The sequence below is a fragment of the Electrona antarctica genome, assembly GCF_951216825.1.
Source record: "Electrona antarctica genome assembly, chromosome: 4".
NCBI classification, from domain to species: Eukaryota; Metazoa; Chordata; class Actinopteri; order Myctophiformes; family Myctophidae; genus Electrona; species Electrona antarctica.
Window position 1 is genome coordinate 48,724,683 of NC_136809.1, and position 16,973 is coordinate 48,741,655.

At 41.5% G+C, this 16,973-nt stretch overlaps 3 protein-coding genes across 3 annotated transcripts; all 3 read left to right on the top strand.

The window, feature by feature from the left end:
• Window positions 1-468: 468 nt before the first annotated feature.
• Window positions 469-3,964, top strand: fdx2 (ferredoxin 2; the record flags this gene model as incomplete). The annotated part of the gene is made up of 5 exons (XM_079499940.1): window positions 469-673; window positions 973-1,024; window positions 2,247-2,353; window positions 3,029-3,116; window positions 3,330-3,964. 5 exons carry the CDS (start codon window positions 469-471, stop codon window positions 3,484-3,486), a joined length of 609 nt encoding a protein of 202 aa, XP_079356066.1. The 3' UTR covers window positions 3,487-3,964.
• A 147-nt stretch (window positions 3,965-4,111) lies between these two features.
• zglp1 (zinc finger GATA like protein 1) lies at window positions 4,112-11,177 on the top strand. The gene is made up of 5 exons (XM_079499939.1): window positions 4,112-4,864; window positions 5,853-7,411; window positions 7,728-7,831; window positions 9,800-9,893; window positions 10,259-11,177. Exons 2-5 carry the CDS (start codon window positions 5,868-5,870, stop codon window positions 10,392-10,394), a joined length of 1,878 nt encoding a protein of 625 aa, XP_079356065.1. The 5' UTR covers window positions 4,112-4,864; window positions 5,853-5,867; the 3' UTR covers window positions 10,395-11,177.
• An 889-nt stretch (window positions 11,178-12,066) lies between these two features.
• LOC306921572 (forkhead box protein D1-like) lies at window positions 12,067-13,189 on the top strand. The gene has a single exon (XM_079498754.1). The coding sequence runs from the start codon at window positions 12,164-12,166 to the stop codon at window positions 13,127-13,129; it is 966 nt and encodes a 321-aa protein (XP_079354880.1). The 5' UTR covers window positions 12,067-12,163; the 3' UTR covers window positions 13,130-13,189.
• The last annotated feature ends 3,784 nt before the right edge of the window (window positions 13,190-16,973 follow it).

A 16,973-nucleotide genomic window follows, 5' to 3' on the forward strand; every position in this document is an offset into this window, starting at 1 on the left:
GAACTAATCAACAATGTATCCGAAAATTATGAAAACCCATCCTCCAACCCAGTGGTTCTCAAAGTGGGGTCCGGGGACGCCCAGGGGTCCTTGAGGGAGTTCCAGGGGGGTCCCCAGCTAAATGATAGTTTGGAATCAAATGGACCCTTATGGGTCTGTAACTCTGAGTGTACAAATGGAACCAAATGGACCACCAGTTCACTCTCAGACTTAAATTAACATTGATTTTACAATATAAATTGGGGGTCCGAGAGATAGAAATGCCATTAAATGGGGGTCGGTAGACTAATGCATGTCAAACTGGGGGTCCTTGAAATTAAACGGTTTGAGAATCACTGCTCCAACCAACCTATAAATGTGTAACACGAGGCAGCAGCGCCATCTCCTGCCAGAACAGTAGAACACAAAAATACACAAAGTACAAAGTGCTATTGGTTACCGTTCACTCACATGATCATAACAAGTGTCATGGCGACGTCCGCTGCTGTGCGGTCGGGCATGGGTCTGACTTTGAGACTCTCTGCCAGAGTTCTACCGGACTCTAGCACTTCTAGCTGTCCCATGTATAGACTGTATAGCTGTATGAATGGTGCTGCTGGTTTAGCGAGGAGGACATGGTCCCAGGGTCGTTTCCAAACCCTGATGATGATCCGGCATCTGCAGACCTCGATAGGTAAGTGGCTGGGCTGGCTATCTGCCTACGTAACTAGCTTACTCAATGATGACTCCTTGCGTATTTATACCAGTTGGTGTGTTTTTGAGTTTTTACATTCAGTAGAAGGCGAGGATTTTCTTTAGATACATCGTTTAAGACAGACATTCTCTGTTGAAACCTTAATTGTGATCTGAACTCTGTCTGAAGCAACATTGCGCATGCCTCCTTCTCAGGAGCCTGAATGCGTTTTGTTTGTTTACTGAAACGATCATGAAAGCTGGAAATAACAGTCACGTTTTAATATTTTGTCTTTGAAGCTCTACGCCACAGTGAGGAGGGAAGCTCCAACGCGGACGATCCAGAAAATGTGTAAGTTGAATAAGGATATTTTCCCCCCGATGGCGGAGCAAGGTTACATCAGTCGTTTTTAAGATGGTCACTTATGTAAACAATCATTCTGCATACCTTTTAGTGTCTACTATGGCAGCTCACACAGTATGCCTCTAGTAAAAAGATATATAAACATAGCAATGCTACCGGAGGCTTTTCCCCCTTAAACCTTAAAGGAACAGATATTCTAGGCTGAAACAAAGATGTTCTTGTGCTGAATCCTTGTCTCACAAATATGTCAATGTCATGATGAGAAGCTGTGTGTGTGTGTGTGTGTGCTGAAAAACAATATACTGAATGAATAGCGTTATGAACTGATATATAACACACGTTTGCATTATGAAGCGTGTATACTCACCCAATAATTAATTGCTACTTGGGGTCAGCTCTAAATGGTAAATGGTGCATTTATATAGCGCCTTTATCCAAGGCGCTTTACATAGATTGTGCATTACATTCACCCATTCACACACACATTCATACACCGATTGCTGCGGAAGCCATGCAAGGTACCAACCAGCACATCGGGAGCAATTTGGGGTTCAGTGTCTTGCCCAAGGACACTTCGACATGTAGCCAGGAGGAGCCGGGATTCGAACCGCCGACCCATGGATCATTGGACGACCTGCTCTACCTCTTGAGCCACAGTCGCCCCCACAGCTCTGGTCATCTAGTATCATCTCTATTTGAATTATATAATAGAAAATGTGTGTTTAGCTCCAACCATATATCTCCACTTTCCCCCCTTTAAAAAAACACATTTTCTGTACTCAATGGGATTTGGAATGACATTCACAGAAGCACTTCAACGAGTACATACTGTACATATGGGGCACACAAATGCACCAACTGCAACAAACTTGTCAATATGTATTGATAACATTGAAGTTTATATACGATTAGTGCTGCTGTTTGTGAATGGCATCCCGTCACGTACAGAGAATGTGGTCCATGTGAATCTTGTTGAATAGTGGAGATATTTTCCTAAATACATGTTTTATGCCAGAACATTCAAATGGATATGATACTAGATGACGAAAGCTGACCCTAAATCACAGCAATTAATTATTGGGTGAGCACTAAGTACACACAGTGCAGAGTACAACGAATTAGAATGCTGCCGAGATTAACCCCTGCATTATGCAGTATATTGTGTTGTGGTCGGTGCTACTGCTAACATTATGTGTTGACTGTTGTTTAGGGTCAATGTTGTCTATATTGACCGGTCGGGGAAAAGGATCCCAGTGAAAGCCAGAGTAGGAGACAACGCGATGTACCTGGCTCACAGGCATGAAATTGAATTGGAAGGTGAGCGACTTGACTGACATGCATCTCTTCAATGTCAATAAATAAGTCAAGGCATGATTTTGAACAATTTGGAGCAAATTTAGCGAAAAGACTTGGAAGGAATAATGGCACACACACACACACACACACACACACACACACACACACACACACACACACACACACACACACACACACACACACACACACACACACACACACACACACACACACACACACACACACACACACACACACACACACACACACACACACACACACACACACACACACACACACACACACACACACACACACACACACACAGATTTTAGTGTTCGTCCCAGTAGTGTGATATGTTCTGTTGCACGTCGACCATAGTTTCAACTGGTTCAAAATTCAATGACCCAAACCACACCAACGGGTCGCCATGCTGATGCAACTCCTCACAACCGTTTGGTTTTACACTGTACTCGTGTTACTTATAAGTGAAAAAGAACATGTAATGTTCTTTTTCATATGCATAGAATTTTAAGTTAAAGCAGATCGTTTTTTATTTTCATAAATTAGGTGCATGGTTAGGTACCATTTTATATAGGGATTGTTTATATTTTGGTTTTATTATTGAACTGCAAGTCTGACTTAAGTCCTGATTCTGAAATATAAACTAATGTGAAATTTCTCTTTCCATGCCAGGAGCTTGTGAGGCATCGTTAGCCTGCTCAACATGCCATGTATATGTGAGTGCAGCACATTCAGACAAATTGCCAGAACCGGACGAAAGGTAAGCCTAAAATATTGTAGTTATTGTAGTTTTGATAAGACTGTTTTGCCTGGCATGTTCCCCATCTGATTTTAGAAATGCAAATGATTTATAAATATTCTGCACTCGAATCGGGAACTATATTTCAGAGAGTAGGCAGGAAATAACTGATCACCAAATGATTGTGCCACGATCTTTGCAACTGATAAATATCTTCCTTGCTCTCTCCTCCAGGGAAGACGACATGCTGGATATGGCACCGTTGCTCCAGGAGAACTCCAGGCTGGGATGTCAAATTATTATTACACGAGAGCTGGAGGGAATGGAGCTAACCCTCCCTAAGGTCACCAGAAACTTTTATGTTGACGGCCATGTTCCCAAACCACACTGAGCGGAAAGAACTGGAGTTGGTGGAGAGGAAGAAACACAAGGGTGTTGCTGCAGAGTTAGCTATACCTGTGGCACCAGTTGCATGATGGAGATACGAGGATGCAGACACGTCTCTACTGGGAAGACCCAGAGCAATTCCCAAGTGAAACTGTTAGTAATTCCAACATGACAGAACAGCACTTCAGATAACAGATCAGACAGACATACAGTATCATACATCACTGAAGTGCGTTGTATTGTAACAAACGTAAAGTTCTGAAACTGGTTAACGCCTGGAAGAAGGGCAATAGTTGGTTTCTACTGTGATGAAAAGTCCTCGGACAAGAATTGAGATATCCTCACAACATACAATCGAACAAGCTTGCCTGTTAAACTCCAAAAGGGGTAGCAGCACAGGATATTGTTACACGTTGTACATCTTGGTCTTTAACAGAACATTCCATGGTAAACCTCATGCAACGGTCATTTACGCACAAGTACCGGTATAAAAAAAACAATTTCAGACAGAACAAAGTCTACTCTAGCATTGACTTCACACTCACATGTTCAATGTATTTTGTCTTGACATTTTACCATAAGCACTTTTTTATGTTTTACCTTAAATCAGAGCCACTTGTCTCTCAAGTATCAAAGGGGAATTTCAATTCCAACCCTAGGCTATATTACTAGCAGGTATGTTGACACCACCTAGCCTACTTCACACCTGTTATAAGACACATTCAAAGCTTTGATTAAATAATTGATTAGGTGTGCTTTCAATTCATCCTGATTAGTGTTGGATTTGAACATTCCTGATTGTAAACTAACATTAGCTGGTTTTGTTACTCTATAATAGGATTTTAACCATCACATTAAGCTTACCGTGTCCAACGCACAAAAGGAATATTGTGAAGTTGTCTGTGGAAATGGATCTTTGGATTTGTGAAATAAATTCCATGTCGACATCTGTCATCGTGTAGAACTGTCGTGAATTCCCAGCTATATGTTGAACATTCTGTTGTGCCATGGGGTTGGGTCAAGGTAGCAATTACTAGCTTTGCATTATTAAATGTAAAATACGTTTCTGTGCTTAGCAAAGTTGACTTTAATTGAATTTACCTGGTAAACGGTAGTTGGTAAAGGGGCGAGTCGTTTGGTATTCAACGGTAGATCTAAATGTCTTGAAATAATGACCATTGCCACATTGGGCCTACCACCACGTTTCAGTTTAAGAACCAGAAGCAGAGTCACTGAATGTGTTTATGTAGTGATGGGACAATCAGTGTCAACCTGTGACACCCGGGTTTTTATTAACACCACACAACCAACAACAGCATCTGACAGCACACCAATCTGACACCGATCGAACTTCGAGACCGATCATCGAGAAACAAGCCAGGGTAAGCGTCTGTATTCCTACTAGCGATCGCAGCCTTCCACTTTACTTTTTCAACGATCGTAATGCACGTTTAGTGTGTTTAAACATCTGGGGCTCCATTTTTATGTAATAATATGAAGGAACGTGATCGCCAGTAGTTAGCATTGTTTAGCACTAGCAGAGGCCATTGATCTGACGGTTTCTGAACGATCAGAACTTTTTTACAAACAATCAAACATGATCGGATACTCGGATCGTGGTTATAGCTAACCTGGCGTCCCTGTTTTTGTTTAAAAAAATCTAAAATCAAATATAGAAAAATAATAATAGCAGATCTATAAGCTCACAATGCATAGCGGTGCAGCGCAGTGTGAGCTTGTAGGTCAGATATTTCCGCTTCTTTAAAGAACGGGATTTAAGTGGTTAAATTAAAGAAATTATGACGCTCTGTCTATGTATGCGCTCGAGACCTATTCCCCGCGAAATTCAAGATCAAAGAAGAAAGGTTGTTACATTTGTTTCCAGCTTGGAAACGTAGGCTAATCAATGTCGGTGACATTTGAGAGGTAAGGCCTATTTGAAGTCTTAAGCGAGGCTAATTTTATTGATTTATTTAAAGCTTAAGACGCTAATTCCTTTCTAAACATTTAGCAAATAGTTGACATGATTAATGTATAGATTAACTAATGTAGCTGATGCCATTAAACTAGCTAGGCTCGCTATGTACCAGAGCTGCCATTAAACCAGTGTTTTTGGCACTGGTTTTGATAGACAAATAAAAGCTTCTAAATAAGTTTGGGGTTGTTTATTTATTAATATCGACCAGGAAAATATGAAATGCAGTTAGCACAATATTGTATATATTTTTAGCCTAGGCATAACAAATACTCTTTGTAATGATTTTACTTGAATACCATCAAATTATTTACAATTATTCCATCTCCAATAGATTTAAATACAAGGAAACATAATCTAATAATTTTAGAGTTTTTTTTCTTTTTCCCTGACAGACTCATTATGTCAATATGAGCACAGGGACAGAACCATCAGTTGCTGCCTTCAGAAAGGAAACCCAGGGAGGCATGAAGCAATTCTCCAACCCACCAGACTACCATACCACTCAATCCACTATTTTCTACTTTCTCCAAGAGGCCTCCAAGCAAACACAACCTGCCCAGTATGGTTACCAGGATTCAAGCCCATCCACCACTTGGCCAGACGGACATTCAAGCCAGGATGCCCTGATGGCTAAAAGTGGGGATGAAGATGTGCTGAAGATGTCTCTCTCTTCTGACTCTCCTCAGCACAGTTTGTCACATATGTGGCCTTGTAACCACGACGAAAATGCATGCACGGAGGATAGTGTTGAATACAAGACTGGGTCCAGCCCTCAATGCAGTAACCCTTGGGACGTGATGAGCCTTATCAACCTGCAGTGTGAGAGGCTTTTGCATTTTGGAGATGTAAAAGAAGGAGACTCAAGTTCATCATCATCATCTGCCCTCGATTTAGGTCATTTTGCAGCCCCTCCATCTACCTCAGCAACAACAAATGCTACAGACCAGAGCCTGGGATGTGGCAGTGTGACTTCTCACATAATGAGGGATCCTCAGCCCCCTTCTGTAGTCACCACAAGAGAAGAAAGCATAACTTGTGTCAGGCCCTTAGAAGACATGATGGGGGAGTTTAGGGGAAGCTGTGGTGAAGGATTCAGTGGCTTTCAAGAAAAGTGGTCTGTAAATGACTCCCAAATGGATGTTGTTATCCAATCACCAACTCATGCACAAAAAGAGCAAAATATTACAGCAGATGCATGCAAAGACTCAGTGGTTGCTGATGATGGTGCTCTCGCCACATTTGTTTGGAATGAGGAGAATGTCACCTCTACAGGCTCTACTCAACAGGATACTTTGAAAACAACTTCAACTGGAGATGTGTTGTCACATACACAGATCTCTGCATCAGATGATAACTTTGACCCCCTGCACCTACAGCTGACCTGTAACTCAGATGAAGATGCAAGTGTTGTATACCCTTCTCTAAGTACAATGGAATACCTGACATCCGAGCCAGTATTAACACTCGACTTCAATTCAAACCTGCTTTTCACCGTTGACGCCCAAAATGACTCGCAACCCTTATCCTTGAATTTGCTTTCTGCCTCTCCACGGTCTCTCATAATGAGCAATGAGACTCAGTCAAGTGCAAAAACACAAGTGCAAGATCGTAAAATTGCAGCATCTAAAGTAGAACACAGACAAAGCCTGACAATGGAAACCTCTCATTCTACACTGGCTCCACAGCTGTCATTTCAAAGCTATACTGAAGAAACAAACTCACCAGCCCTTCAACAGCGCATTGAGACTACGAAACCAGAGCACAGACAAAATGCTTCCCATGCATTCCCTGAGCAGAGCACATGGAGAACCAAGGCTCCCAGAAAACAGCCCCACCCAAGCCGGAGTCCTGATATTGAAGACCCAGATTTTCAGGGTGTGACCTTCACCATGCACACACAGCTGGACGATAGTAGGGAGCAGTGTCAGCTCCTCATAAAGTCCAAGTACAGGTAAAGACGGCTTATATCCATTGAGAAATGGTGGCACATTATTATTATCTTTCTTTCTTTTTATAAAATGGGTAAAATGTTAATGTTTAAATTAATACAATTTCATAAAATGGTGAAAAAAAGACATACAAGTAAAATAACTGTCATAATGGTTATGGGGGTTTCTGTCCACTGTACAGTGCAACAGCCTGATTGTGAAGTTTTTAATATATATATATATATATATATATATATACGTATATATATGTAGAAGACTGAAAATGGAAAATTACTTAATTTGGTGCTCAATAGTTGTCTTCATGTACCATCCCTACAGTAAGGAGCTGTTTAAGAGGTCCAGAGTGAGGTCACGGTCTTCCCAGAGTTCCCTTAGAACCAGCAGCTCAGACGAGGAGAGTGACGCGACCAACAAGAGTTCTAGTAAGTATGGCGATATGGTTAGGGCACTCTTAACTGCTCAACTAAGTTTTCCCAAAGTGATATTGCTATTCCACATGGCACATTATATTACTAACCTGACTCCGCCAGATGGGGCAGCAGAGAGTACACTGGGTTCCCCCCTCCTGCTCCCATCTGGGAACTCTCAGGCAGACTTGATGCCGGCCACAAAATGGCCTGGCCAATCAGCAGCAGCTTCTAGCAGCTTCTAGCAGCAGCTTCTAGCTTCTAGCTGCTGCTGATTGGCCAGGCCGTTTTGTGGCCGGGGATCAAGTCTGCCTGAGAGTTCCCAGATGGGAGCAGGAGGAGTGTACTCTCTGCTGCCCCATCTGGCGGAGTCAGTTATTATATTACAGGCTTTCTTAACTTGTTGGGGTTAAATTGAGTTCCTCTGATATTGAAATGTCCTGACCTCTAAAATGAGTAATCATTTGGCCAACAAGTAAGTCGCTCTGGATTAAGAGCGTCTGCTAAATGCCTAAATTGTAACGTTGTAATGGCTTTTGGATTCCAAAAAGGTTATACTGCTGCTTTGGAAGGTGTCACTCACCAGGTTATGAGAACAAATAGATGTATGAGATGGGTTTTCTGGATAGCATACAGGGCTTAATAACGTAATATGTTCAAAATTATTACCTTTGGTTGAAGAAATGGCTCGGTGTGAACAGGAGAAAAAAATAAAAGGGTTCAGGTCAGTAATGCATGTCATGCAAAAAGCCCCTTTTCCACCACCAGGGGGCACAACCACAGCACAATTTGCTTTCAAACAGCTTCACTACAGGCAGGTGGAATACATTTGATGAGTGATAATAAAAGAGGTATTTAGGGAGATTGCTGTGTAAACATCCTAAGACTATAATGGGTAGCAAACAGTCCCCTTGAGGTATTTTTTTAATAGAGGGAGTGAAAAGAAAAGAGAAACAAAAAACATTGATTGGACAGTTATACAAAAACAGAATTTTTATAGAGCTAATACAGTAAGTCCATTTATTAATCAACAAGTAAACTAGAGACTATTCTCCATTCTCTGGAGTTGTAATACTCAAAAGAGGCAACTGCCTAGGTATTTAATACTGAAATACAATGACATTCATATCACCTTGATATTACTGCATATTAACAACAGCATCAAACAATGTCCTTTGAGGCTTTGACAAGTCTTTGCCGGTACTATAATTGTACTACTAATAATTCATAATAATAATTCAACAATAACCACATTATAAAAACACTTAACAACACTCCTCTGAAACGTTGATGACTACAAGTATTTGGGATCATATATCTTCTTCCCAAAAGGACTTTCAAACTAGGAAGGGTATGGCCTGGTCAGCCTGCAAAGACATGCATAAGATCTGGTCATCCCCGCTTAGTAAGATGTTCAAAGTAAAAATATTTAGGACGACCGTTGAGCCGATTCTACTCTATGGCTCCGAGACATGGACACTTTCAAAGAAATTTGAGAAACGGTTGGATGGCACTTACACCCGCCTTCTAATGAGAGCGCAAAATCTCTCTTGGAAGAGTCACCCATCAACTAATCTAATATATGGCAACCTTCCCCGTGTTTCTTCACTAGAAGAACACAGTTTGCCGGCCACTGCTACAGAGCTGACAATGAGGTTATATCTTCCCTTCTTCTCTGGAATCCTGCCTCAAAGCAGCCAGAGGTAGAAAACTGTCGTTCCCTGATGTCATCGCTAGGTACACATGCATCAGTAAGCAGGAACTGGGGATGGCAAAAATGATGATGAATAATTCATAAACATTTGCAAACTAAAGCGAGTGCAAATATAAACAGAATCATTATCTTCACTTGTACTGTACTTAAACACACAACATTTCAGTCACAAGACCTTCATCGCCCGATGAAGATGTTGCAACTGAGTTATGCCTATAATATTACTGTCATAATACTTAATATGAATTACCACTGTCTCCCCCTATCAGAGAGCAAAGTGTGTGCGTCATGCTGCACTGAGAAGACCCCTATGTGGAGGGATGCTGAGGATGGGACCCCACTCTGTAACGCGTGTGGAATAAGGTGGCTTATATTAATGTTCAATACATTTACCAAGCTTGTAAGAGTACTAATCTACACGATTTTGGCTTTCTGGTTATTATGAATAATATTTTCAAAGGGACTTTAGATTTTTGTTTAATTGTATAATTTGTGCCCGTGGTATTTAACACAAATTACACAATGGTTTACTCCAATATTGCCTGGTTTGTTTTGGAAGACGTAGTTCACAGTATTACGTTGCTGTATGTTTACTGAGCCATTATGTACTCGTACTGCTAGGGTTACCGCATTCATTGCACAAAGATCGAAGAAGCGTAATATCATTCAGCCTGAACATGCAGAGAAATGTAATTAACGCAGTATTCTCATGTCCTTTTCCTTTTAAGGTACAAGAAGTACAGAGTGCGTTGCATCAGGTGCTGGCACATCCCTAGGAAGGAGGGCAACACCAGCTTGTGCTGCCCCAAGTGTGGAGCCTCTGTGAGACTGACTTCAGTTCAGCGAAAACACAAAGCCTGGTAGTGAAGGTGTAAATTAAAGGTGTGGTGGTTTAACACTGCACAAAATGGAACTCTATGCACACTTACTCACACACTGGTTCAAAATTAAAAATGTTGGTCCAGCCATGCTTGGCCCTGTACACGTTCAGCCTGCTACAGGTTTTCAAACTTACTGACAACAAAATATTTAAAATGACTTAATATATTTTACTGAGAACTCTTGAGTACTTTAATCCATTCCATCTCGCACTTTTGTACACATGAGGATAATGACTCCCTGACTGTTTATATATTGCTGTGTAGTTTTATATTGATTTATAGTCTTCACTCTGTCTTGCACAGTAGGCATGAAGACATACCTTTTTTGATATTGTACCAACTTGTACCTCTTATTCACTAGTAAAGGCTCCATTTGAATGCCTTGTTCACCACACAGTGAAACCCTGTGTAAAAGTAAAATGTACCCCCGTAAGGGTAATTATTTATACTGCAAAGACCTGTTGCTCTGTTTGAGCCTGACGGGTAGCTAATGTGTGTTCTGCTCTAATACTGTACATTTGGTTTAGGAAGATGTAATAATATATTTTCTATTTAATTCATATTGTGATTGTTTTCATTCTTTTCTTGTTCTCGTTTGTTGTTTTCTTCGCCAGTCATTACATTTTTGCTATAGACAAATGATTGCTCTGAGCTGTTTTTGTGGAAATAATTTTGTTGGAGAGAGTACATGTTTTGGTCTCAATTAAAATTATTTTGAAGAACAATTTCTTTCTGCCAAAACTTATTTGAAACATAATGTATTGCTTACCGGTACATATTTATTAAGAAAAGGATTAGCGATTTGTGTGTGTGTGTGTGTGTGTGTGTTTTAATATGGTGCTAAATGTAATGCTGTAAATTCACCCAAATCAGATACAGTAGGAACATATATTTCAGTACATTTGCCTTTCCCCCCCTTTTATATGATCATATCCATGCATGCCTTGCCAGATTATTTGGCATGATGGTATATGAGACGAGGCATATCTTCCCGATGTGACTGTTTCAAATCAGTGAAAGACGACGTAATCCATTTTGAAATAATAGTCGCCCTGTATCAGTCTGTGTGTGGCCACCCACAGACCACTTGGCAAAGAAGTCTAGCCCACTGCTTATGGTGAGCTGAGGAAGTATAGGTCCCATTAATGAACACCTCTTACAATAGCCCACAGTGGAAACAAGTGAAAAGTATAGGGCTGTATATAGGCCATAATGTGTTGTATACTGTACATACAGTGTGTGTGTGTGTGTGTGTGTGTGGTTGACTGCGGTTGACTGCATGGGGGAAAACAGTTTAAGAATTAGGCAATAGATTTTAATCTGTGGAAGACCCTGTAGAAGTCAAAGTATTTCATTCATAAACATAAGATTTGTTCCAGTCTCCAGATATTATCAATGGCCAAGCATGAAGCTATGAGTGGGTGGGTTGGAAGTTGGACGTGAGGGGGCATCGTTAAGTATTGCTATGTTGAATTTAAAGACTAGAGTATAGCATATCCTTTTACCTCTCAGTTTCATTGGACACACAGGGTAGGCCTATATTGTTTTTTATTTAGCAACAATGTTTGCAGGAGGAGGAGAGGAGTGGAGGGGGAGGCTAAAAAGTCAAAGACGCAGACAGATGAGTTTCCTTTTTTGTGAATGAAGAATCGGACAGGGGACCTGCTGCGCGCGTTCGTCACTAGTCTTGCCTGTTTGTTGGTGCAGGTGGTGGCACCAGCCAGCGGCACGCCGCCCTGCCCTGAGGACAAAATGACCCTGGACGACAAACTCATGGACGAGAACGACATAGACGTGGAGGGAGAAGAAGACGACGACAAAGATGCGCGCAATGAGGAGGATTATTCGCTGCTGAAAGAAGACGGTGCCAGTTTGGTGGAGCAAATGGTCGAGTCTCCCGAGCGGCCCGAGGGGACGTCGTTCCGTGCCGGTCCGGGCAGGAGCGCAGCGTCCGTGAAGCCCCCGTACTCGTACATCGCCCTGATCACCATGGCCATTCTCCAGAGTCCCAAGAAGCGACTCACTCTCAGCGAGATATGCGATTTTATCAGTCAGCGCTTTTCGTATTACCGGGAGAAGTTTCCGGCGTGGCAAAACTCCATCCGTCACAACTTGTCCCTGAACGACTGCTTCGTCAAGATGCCCCGGGAGCCGGGGAACCCCGGGAAGGGGAACTACTGGACCCTGGATCCCATGTCGGCCGATATGTTCGAAAACGGGAGCTTTCTTCGGCGGAGGAAGCGCTTCAAGCGCCAACATTTCCGCCTGGGAACTATAATGAAGGACACCGGCATTACGCACGCGGCTGGGGTTCCTTACTACGGAGCGCACGGGACAGGCGCGTACCTCCAGGTGCCTTGTTTAGACTTTTACCACGATCTAGGACTAGGTTCAACAACTCCTCCTAGCATCCCACCTGTTAACAGCATTTTACCTACGCTCTCGTCTCTCCTCTCCAGGACCACGATGAGCGCGGGACAAAAGACTTGCCCTGCCGCGCCGCCACCGACTCGGGCTCTAATCTTTGATCACTTTGACACGGCACGCTGCACCACCGTGTCATCTTTCGTCCCCAGTTCCCCTTTCTTCTCCCCCGTGTCACTTCATGGACTGATGCCACCGCATCCACTCAGCCTCCCCTCAGACTATTACAAACTGGGCCCTCTCTCCGGCGCGAGCCTTATAGCGAATAAACTGTTGCAGCCTATTGGCAATTAGTCCCAGATTAAACATGTTGATCAAAGGTTAATAGGCTTCGGTGTGTGCAAAAAGTGTCGTTTATTTGTTGGAGTAATTTGCTTTGAACATTATTTTTATATGCATTTTATCAACTTGTAGGTTGCGCTGCATATAAATTCATATGTCTAACGTGCCTGATGCAATTTATTAAACGATGGTTCATACTTCATTTATAGTATAACAAACAGCCTACTATTTTTCTACAAAGCTGTTATTTTTTCACGTAGGTCTATGCCTAAACTGAATTTAACGATTATTTATAACTCACCAATTCAAACTCACCAATAGACAATATAGAGAGGGTTAAGAAAGTTGCTTATTTGGCCGGAGTATGCTATAAATGAGTGGACTAATAATAATAATAAATATATAGCCTACTTTATTAAAAAAAATATCCTATAATATTTTGACCAAAATAATATTTAGCCCATGCAAGGAACGTTTTAATAATATGTGGAAATATATTACATTGCATTTTGACAACAGATGTTTCAAAAATATCAACTGACAATTATAGTCTAGTCTAGTATGTATGTAGCCTATACGATTTTGAGCAAGCTAAAATGCAGTTGTTGTATACCATCTTTGTTATTGCCAAAACAATGCAGCATGCACCTGGGCAGTCTGGAAAACTGTTAAAAGACTTTATTGATGACAAGGCTTGATTGATCACTTTACTGAATCGAGAGGTGATGTAAACACAAGAGAGCTTACAGCTATACCCCCCCCCCCCCCCCTGTGTGTGCATTGTGCAGCCACAGATGTTACAAAGGAGGCATTCTTCAGTCCAAACAGGCTTTAATATACTGTAGCAGCAAAACATCAGTGTATTGCACTCTAAATAACTTGCACATGACCATGGCAATACTGCAATGGCAGTTATCAAATGCATCTGGTGAACTGGCCATGAAGGTTTTAGTGCATGTAAAACTGTATAGTAATCCCACTCTTGACTGCTCGTTTTGTTGTGTCTTGAGTTTTATATTCATATTCTAATTGGATTTTGGCCACTGACATTATTATGCCAATGGCACAATGGCGATCAAACTGCCATGGCAGCTTAAATGTGCATCATGGCCTGCTGCTGTATTTCTTTTTTCATTAGAGCAAGTGCAAAGAGGTTTATTCGCAACGAGTTAGTTGGCCCAGTTGAATTTCTAGGTGTGCTTGGAAAATGCAAATCATATCTGCCCCTCATCGCTGTAGGCTATAGTAGTTGAACTACTTTCAACCTGGTGTCCCTATTTTGGATCCTTTTTAAAAAAATATTTTATTTTTTAATAGCACATCTATAAACTTGGCTATAGATTGGCTATGTTCGCTATTTGTCATACAACAAAGTATATAGGCCAAGGCTTAAGTGGTTAAAATTGAACCCTCCCAGTACCATACGTGACATCTATTGTCATACATTATGGGCAATTTTATTTCTCATATCTCATATAGCTGTCTGGAAGAAACCCACCCTACGCTAAAATGTAAACTTTTCAGAAAATGACAAAACATCCAACTCAAGTGGAGTTAGGAGTTTTTTTTTGTCAAAGCACTTTCATTGGTTTAATATTTCTTTAACCAACATACAGACATAAAGGGTGTTCAATAGCACTGATTTATGAAAAAAGAAAGAAAGAAAAAAGTTAGCTGGTTTGGCAGATAGTTTGAGGATCCAATGGAGTTAGGAGGTTTTCGCCGAAGCACTTTTTAATACTTTCCATTAGTTCAATATTATTTTAACCAACACACACAGACGTAAAGGGTGTTCAATAGCACTGATTTATGCACAAAAATAATCCAAAACCTCAAAAATGGAGTTAGGTGGTTTCTTCCAGACAGCAACGATATGGTAAAATAATATTTTTCAAATCTCACTCAAGAGGTTATGAGAATCTAGTTGGCAAAATGTCACTGTAAAACCGATACAATCCAATAAAGGATTAAAAAACAGACTCACCAAAATCTAATTCCACAGATTTTAGCTTGTGGTATTTATTTGTAGAAACGATTGTGTGTGTGTGTGTGTGTGTGTGTGTGTGTGTGTGTGTGTGTGTGTGTGTGTGTGTGTGTGTGTGTGTGTGTGTGTGTGTGTGTGTGTGTGTGTGTGTGTGTGTGTGCGTGTGTGTGTGTGTGTGTGCGCGCACATGTGTGTCTGTGTGTGTGTGGGGGTTAAATAAATTACCTTCACTTTAATAGCTGAAATGAAGGTAAATAAAAGATTAGTAATACTGCCAAAGAGCCAAATCCTTATCCTTTCGATATGGATTATGTAAATAGAAGAGAGTAAGGATTCTTAGACGTTTTTCGGCTCAAAACAGAATACATTTAGACCTCCGGGGGGCCATGCAGGCACGTAAACATTTTGTTGCACATTGTGTTATGTGGTTACCCACCAGAAACCCATAGTTTAAGAACTGCAGAATAGGCTACATGAAAACACGGGCCAAATAGTGTATATAAAATCCATAGAACCAAAGCTAGGCTCTCACTGCTGATCTAATTGAGCTGTGGCTCAAAGCACGACCTTCTACAATACACGTTACATTTCCACCTATAACTCTGTGGGAAGCCGTTTGCTTTTCCTGGCACGCTGTCATGTTTCAATTTCATTCAATTATAAAACGCATGCACACAGACAATGCCCTGTTTGCCTCTTTTTCTGAAAATATCGTATCACCATTGTGGCCCAATAAAACTGCATGCTTGGGGGAACAATATGGAAAAGCTGCATATAAGTTCAGCATCTCAGATGTCATATCGCCTCTGTGTCAGGAAATATGACAGTGTTTTATTTGAGAACCCCCCCCCCACACACACACACACACACACACACGCACACACATTTCTTAGACCTCAAGTAGTTAGAAAACAGCGACATATAACGGCACAGCCACCCAAGAAGGACCATGAGCTCATATTTTAGCCATGTGTCCAGAGAAAGAGGAGAGAAAGATTGAGGGTAGAGGAGGGGGGAAGGGGGACTGACTGACTGACTGACTGTATACTCAGAGACAACAATAATAATCATACCATGAGAGCTCTTTGGAAGACTGGAGACGGGAGCACAAGAAAGCCGGGAGAAGTTATTTGGATGATAGGATAGGAAATAAATGTTAGAACAAATAACTTTTCCTTGAGACGATTCTCTCCAGTTATTCTCTTATTGTGTGTTTCAAACAGATTCTCAGTTCTCTTTGAGAGGTGTGAGTATATAGAGGATGAATGATTCCAATTATCTCAGAGCCAGAAATGGGCCCACAACAAAGAGGAGAAAATGACAGAAATAGGTTTATTTTTTACGGCCAGCGTTTATCCTCGCAACAAACTGCCATTTAAGACAACAAAGCCAGATGGCCATAATGTCATTGACTTACGGTCTGTTATACTGAACACTTTGGAGATTGAGGGTCTGTGTGTGTGAGTGTTTGCTTAGAAGAAGAACTTTGTTTTGAACTTTAGTTTTGTTTGTTTGTTTGTTTGTGTGTGTGTACACGCAAGTGTTATATGAGCCAGTGAGAGTGTGTGTGTGTGTGTGTGTGTGTGTGTGTGTGTGTGTGTGTGTGTGTGTGTGTGTGTGTGTGTGTGTGTGTGTGTGTGTGTGTGTGTGTGCGCGTGCATGTGTGCGTGCGTGCGTGCGTGCGTGCGTGCGTGCGTGTGTGTGTGTGTGTGGTGCATGCGTGCGTTGTTTGTGCATGAGTGCGTGTCAGCGCACAGCACACAGCCGTGCATGTGTGTGTCCATCTTTACCGCACGTTCACTCAGAAACCACATAGTTTCCAGGTCAACAAGCAACAGAACTGAAATACTTAGTGGAGGAAAGATGGAATCA

Bases quoted from the DNA above. Each gene is read 5' to 3' on its own strand.
- LOC306921572 (XM_079498754.1), top strand. From the start codon at position 12,164: ATGACCCTGGACGACAAACTCATGGACGAGAACGACATAGACGTGGAG.
- zglp1 (XM_079499939.1), top strand. From the start codon at position 5,868: ATGAGCACAGGGACAGAACCATCAGTTGCTGCCTTCAGAAAGGAAACC. The intron at 7,412-7,727 runs GTAAAGACGGCT...CCATCCCTACAG, and splicing joins CTCATAAAGTCCAAGTACAG to TAAGGAGCTGTTTAAGAGGT. The intron at 7,832-9,799 runs GTAAGTATGGCG...TCCCCCTATCAG, and splicing joins CGCGACCAACAAGAGTTCTA to AGAGCAAAGTGTGTGCGTCA.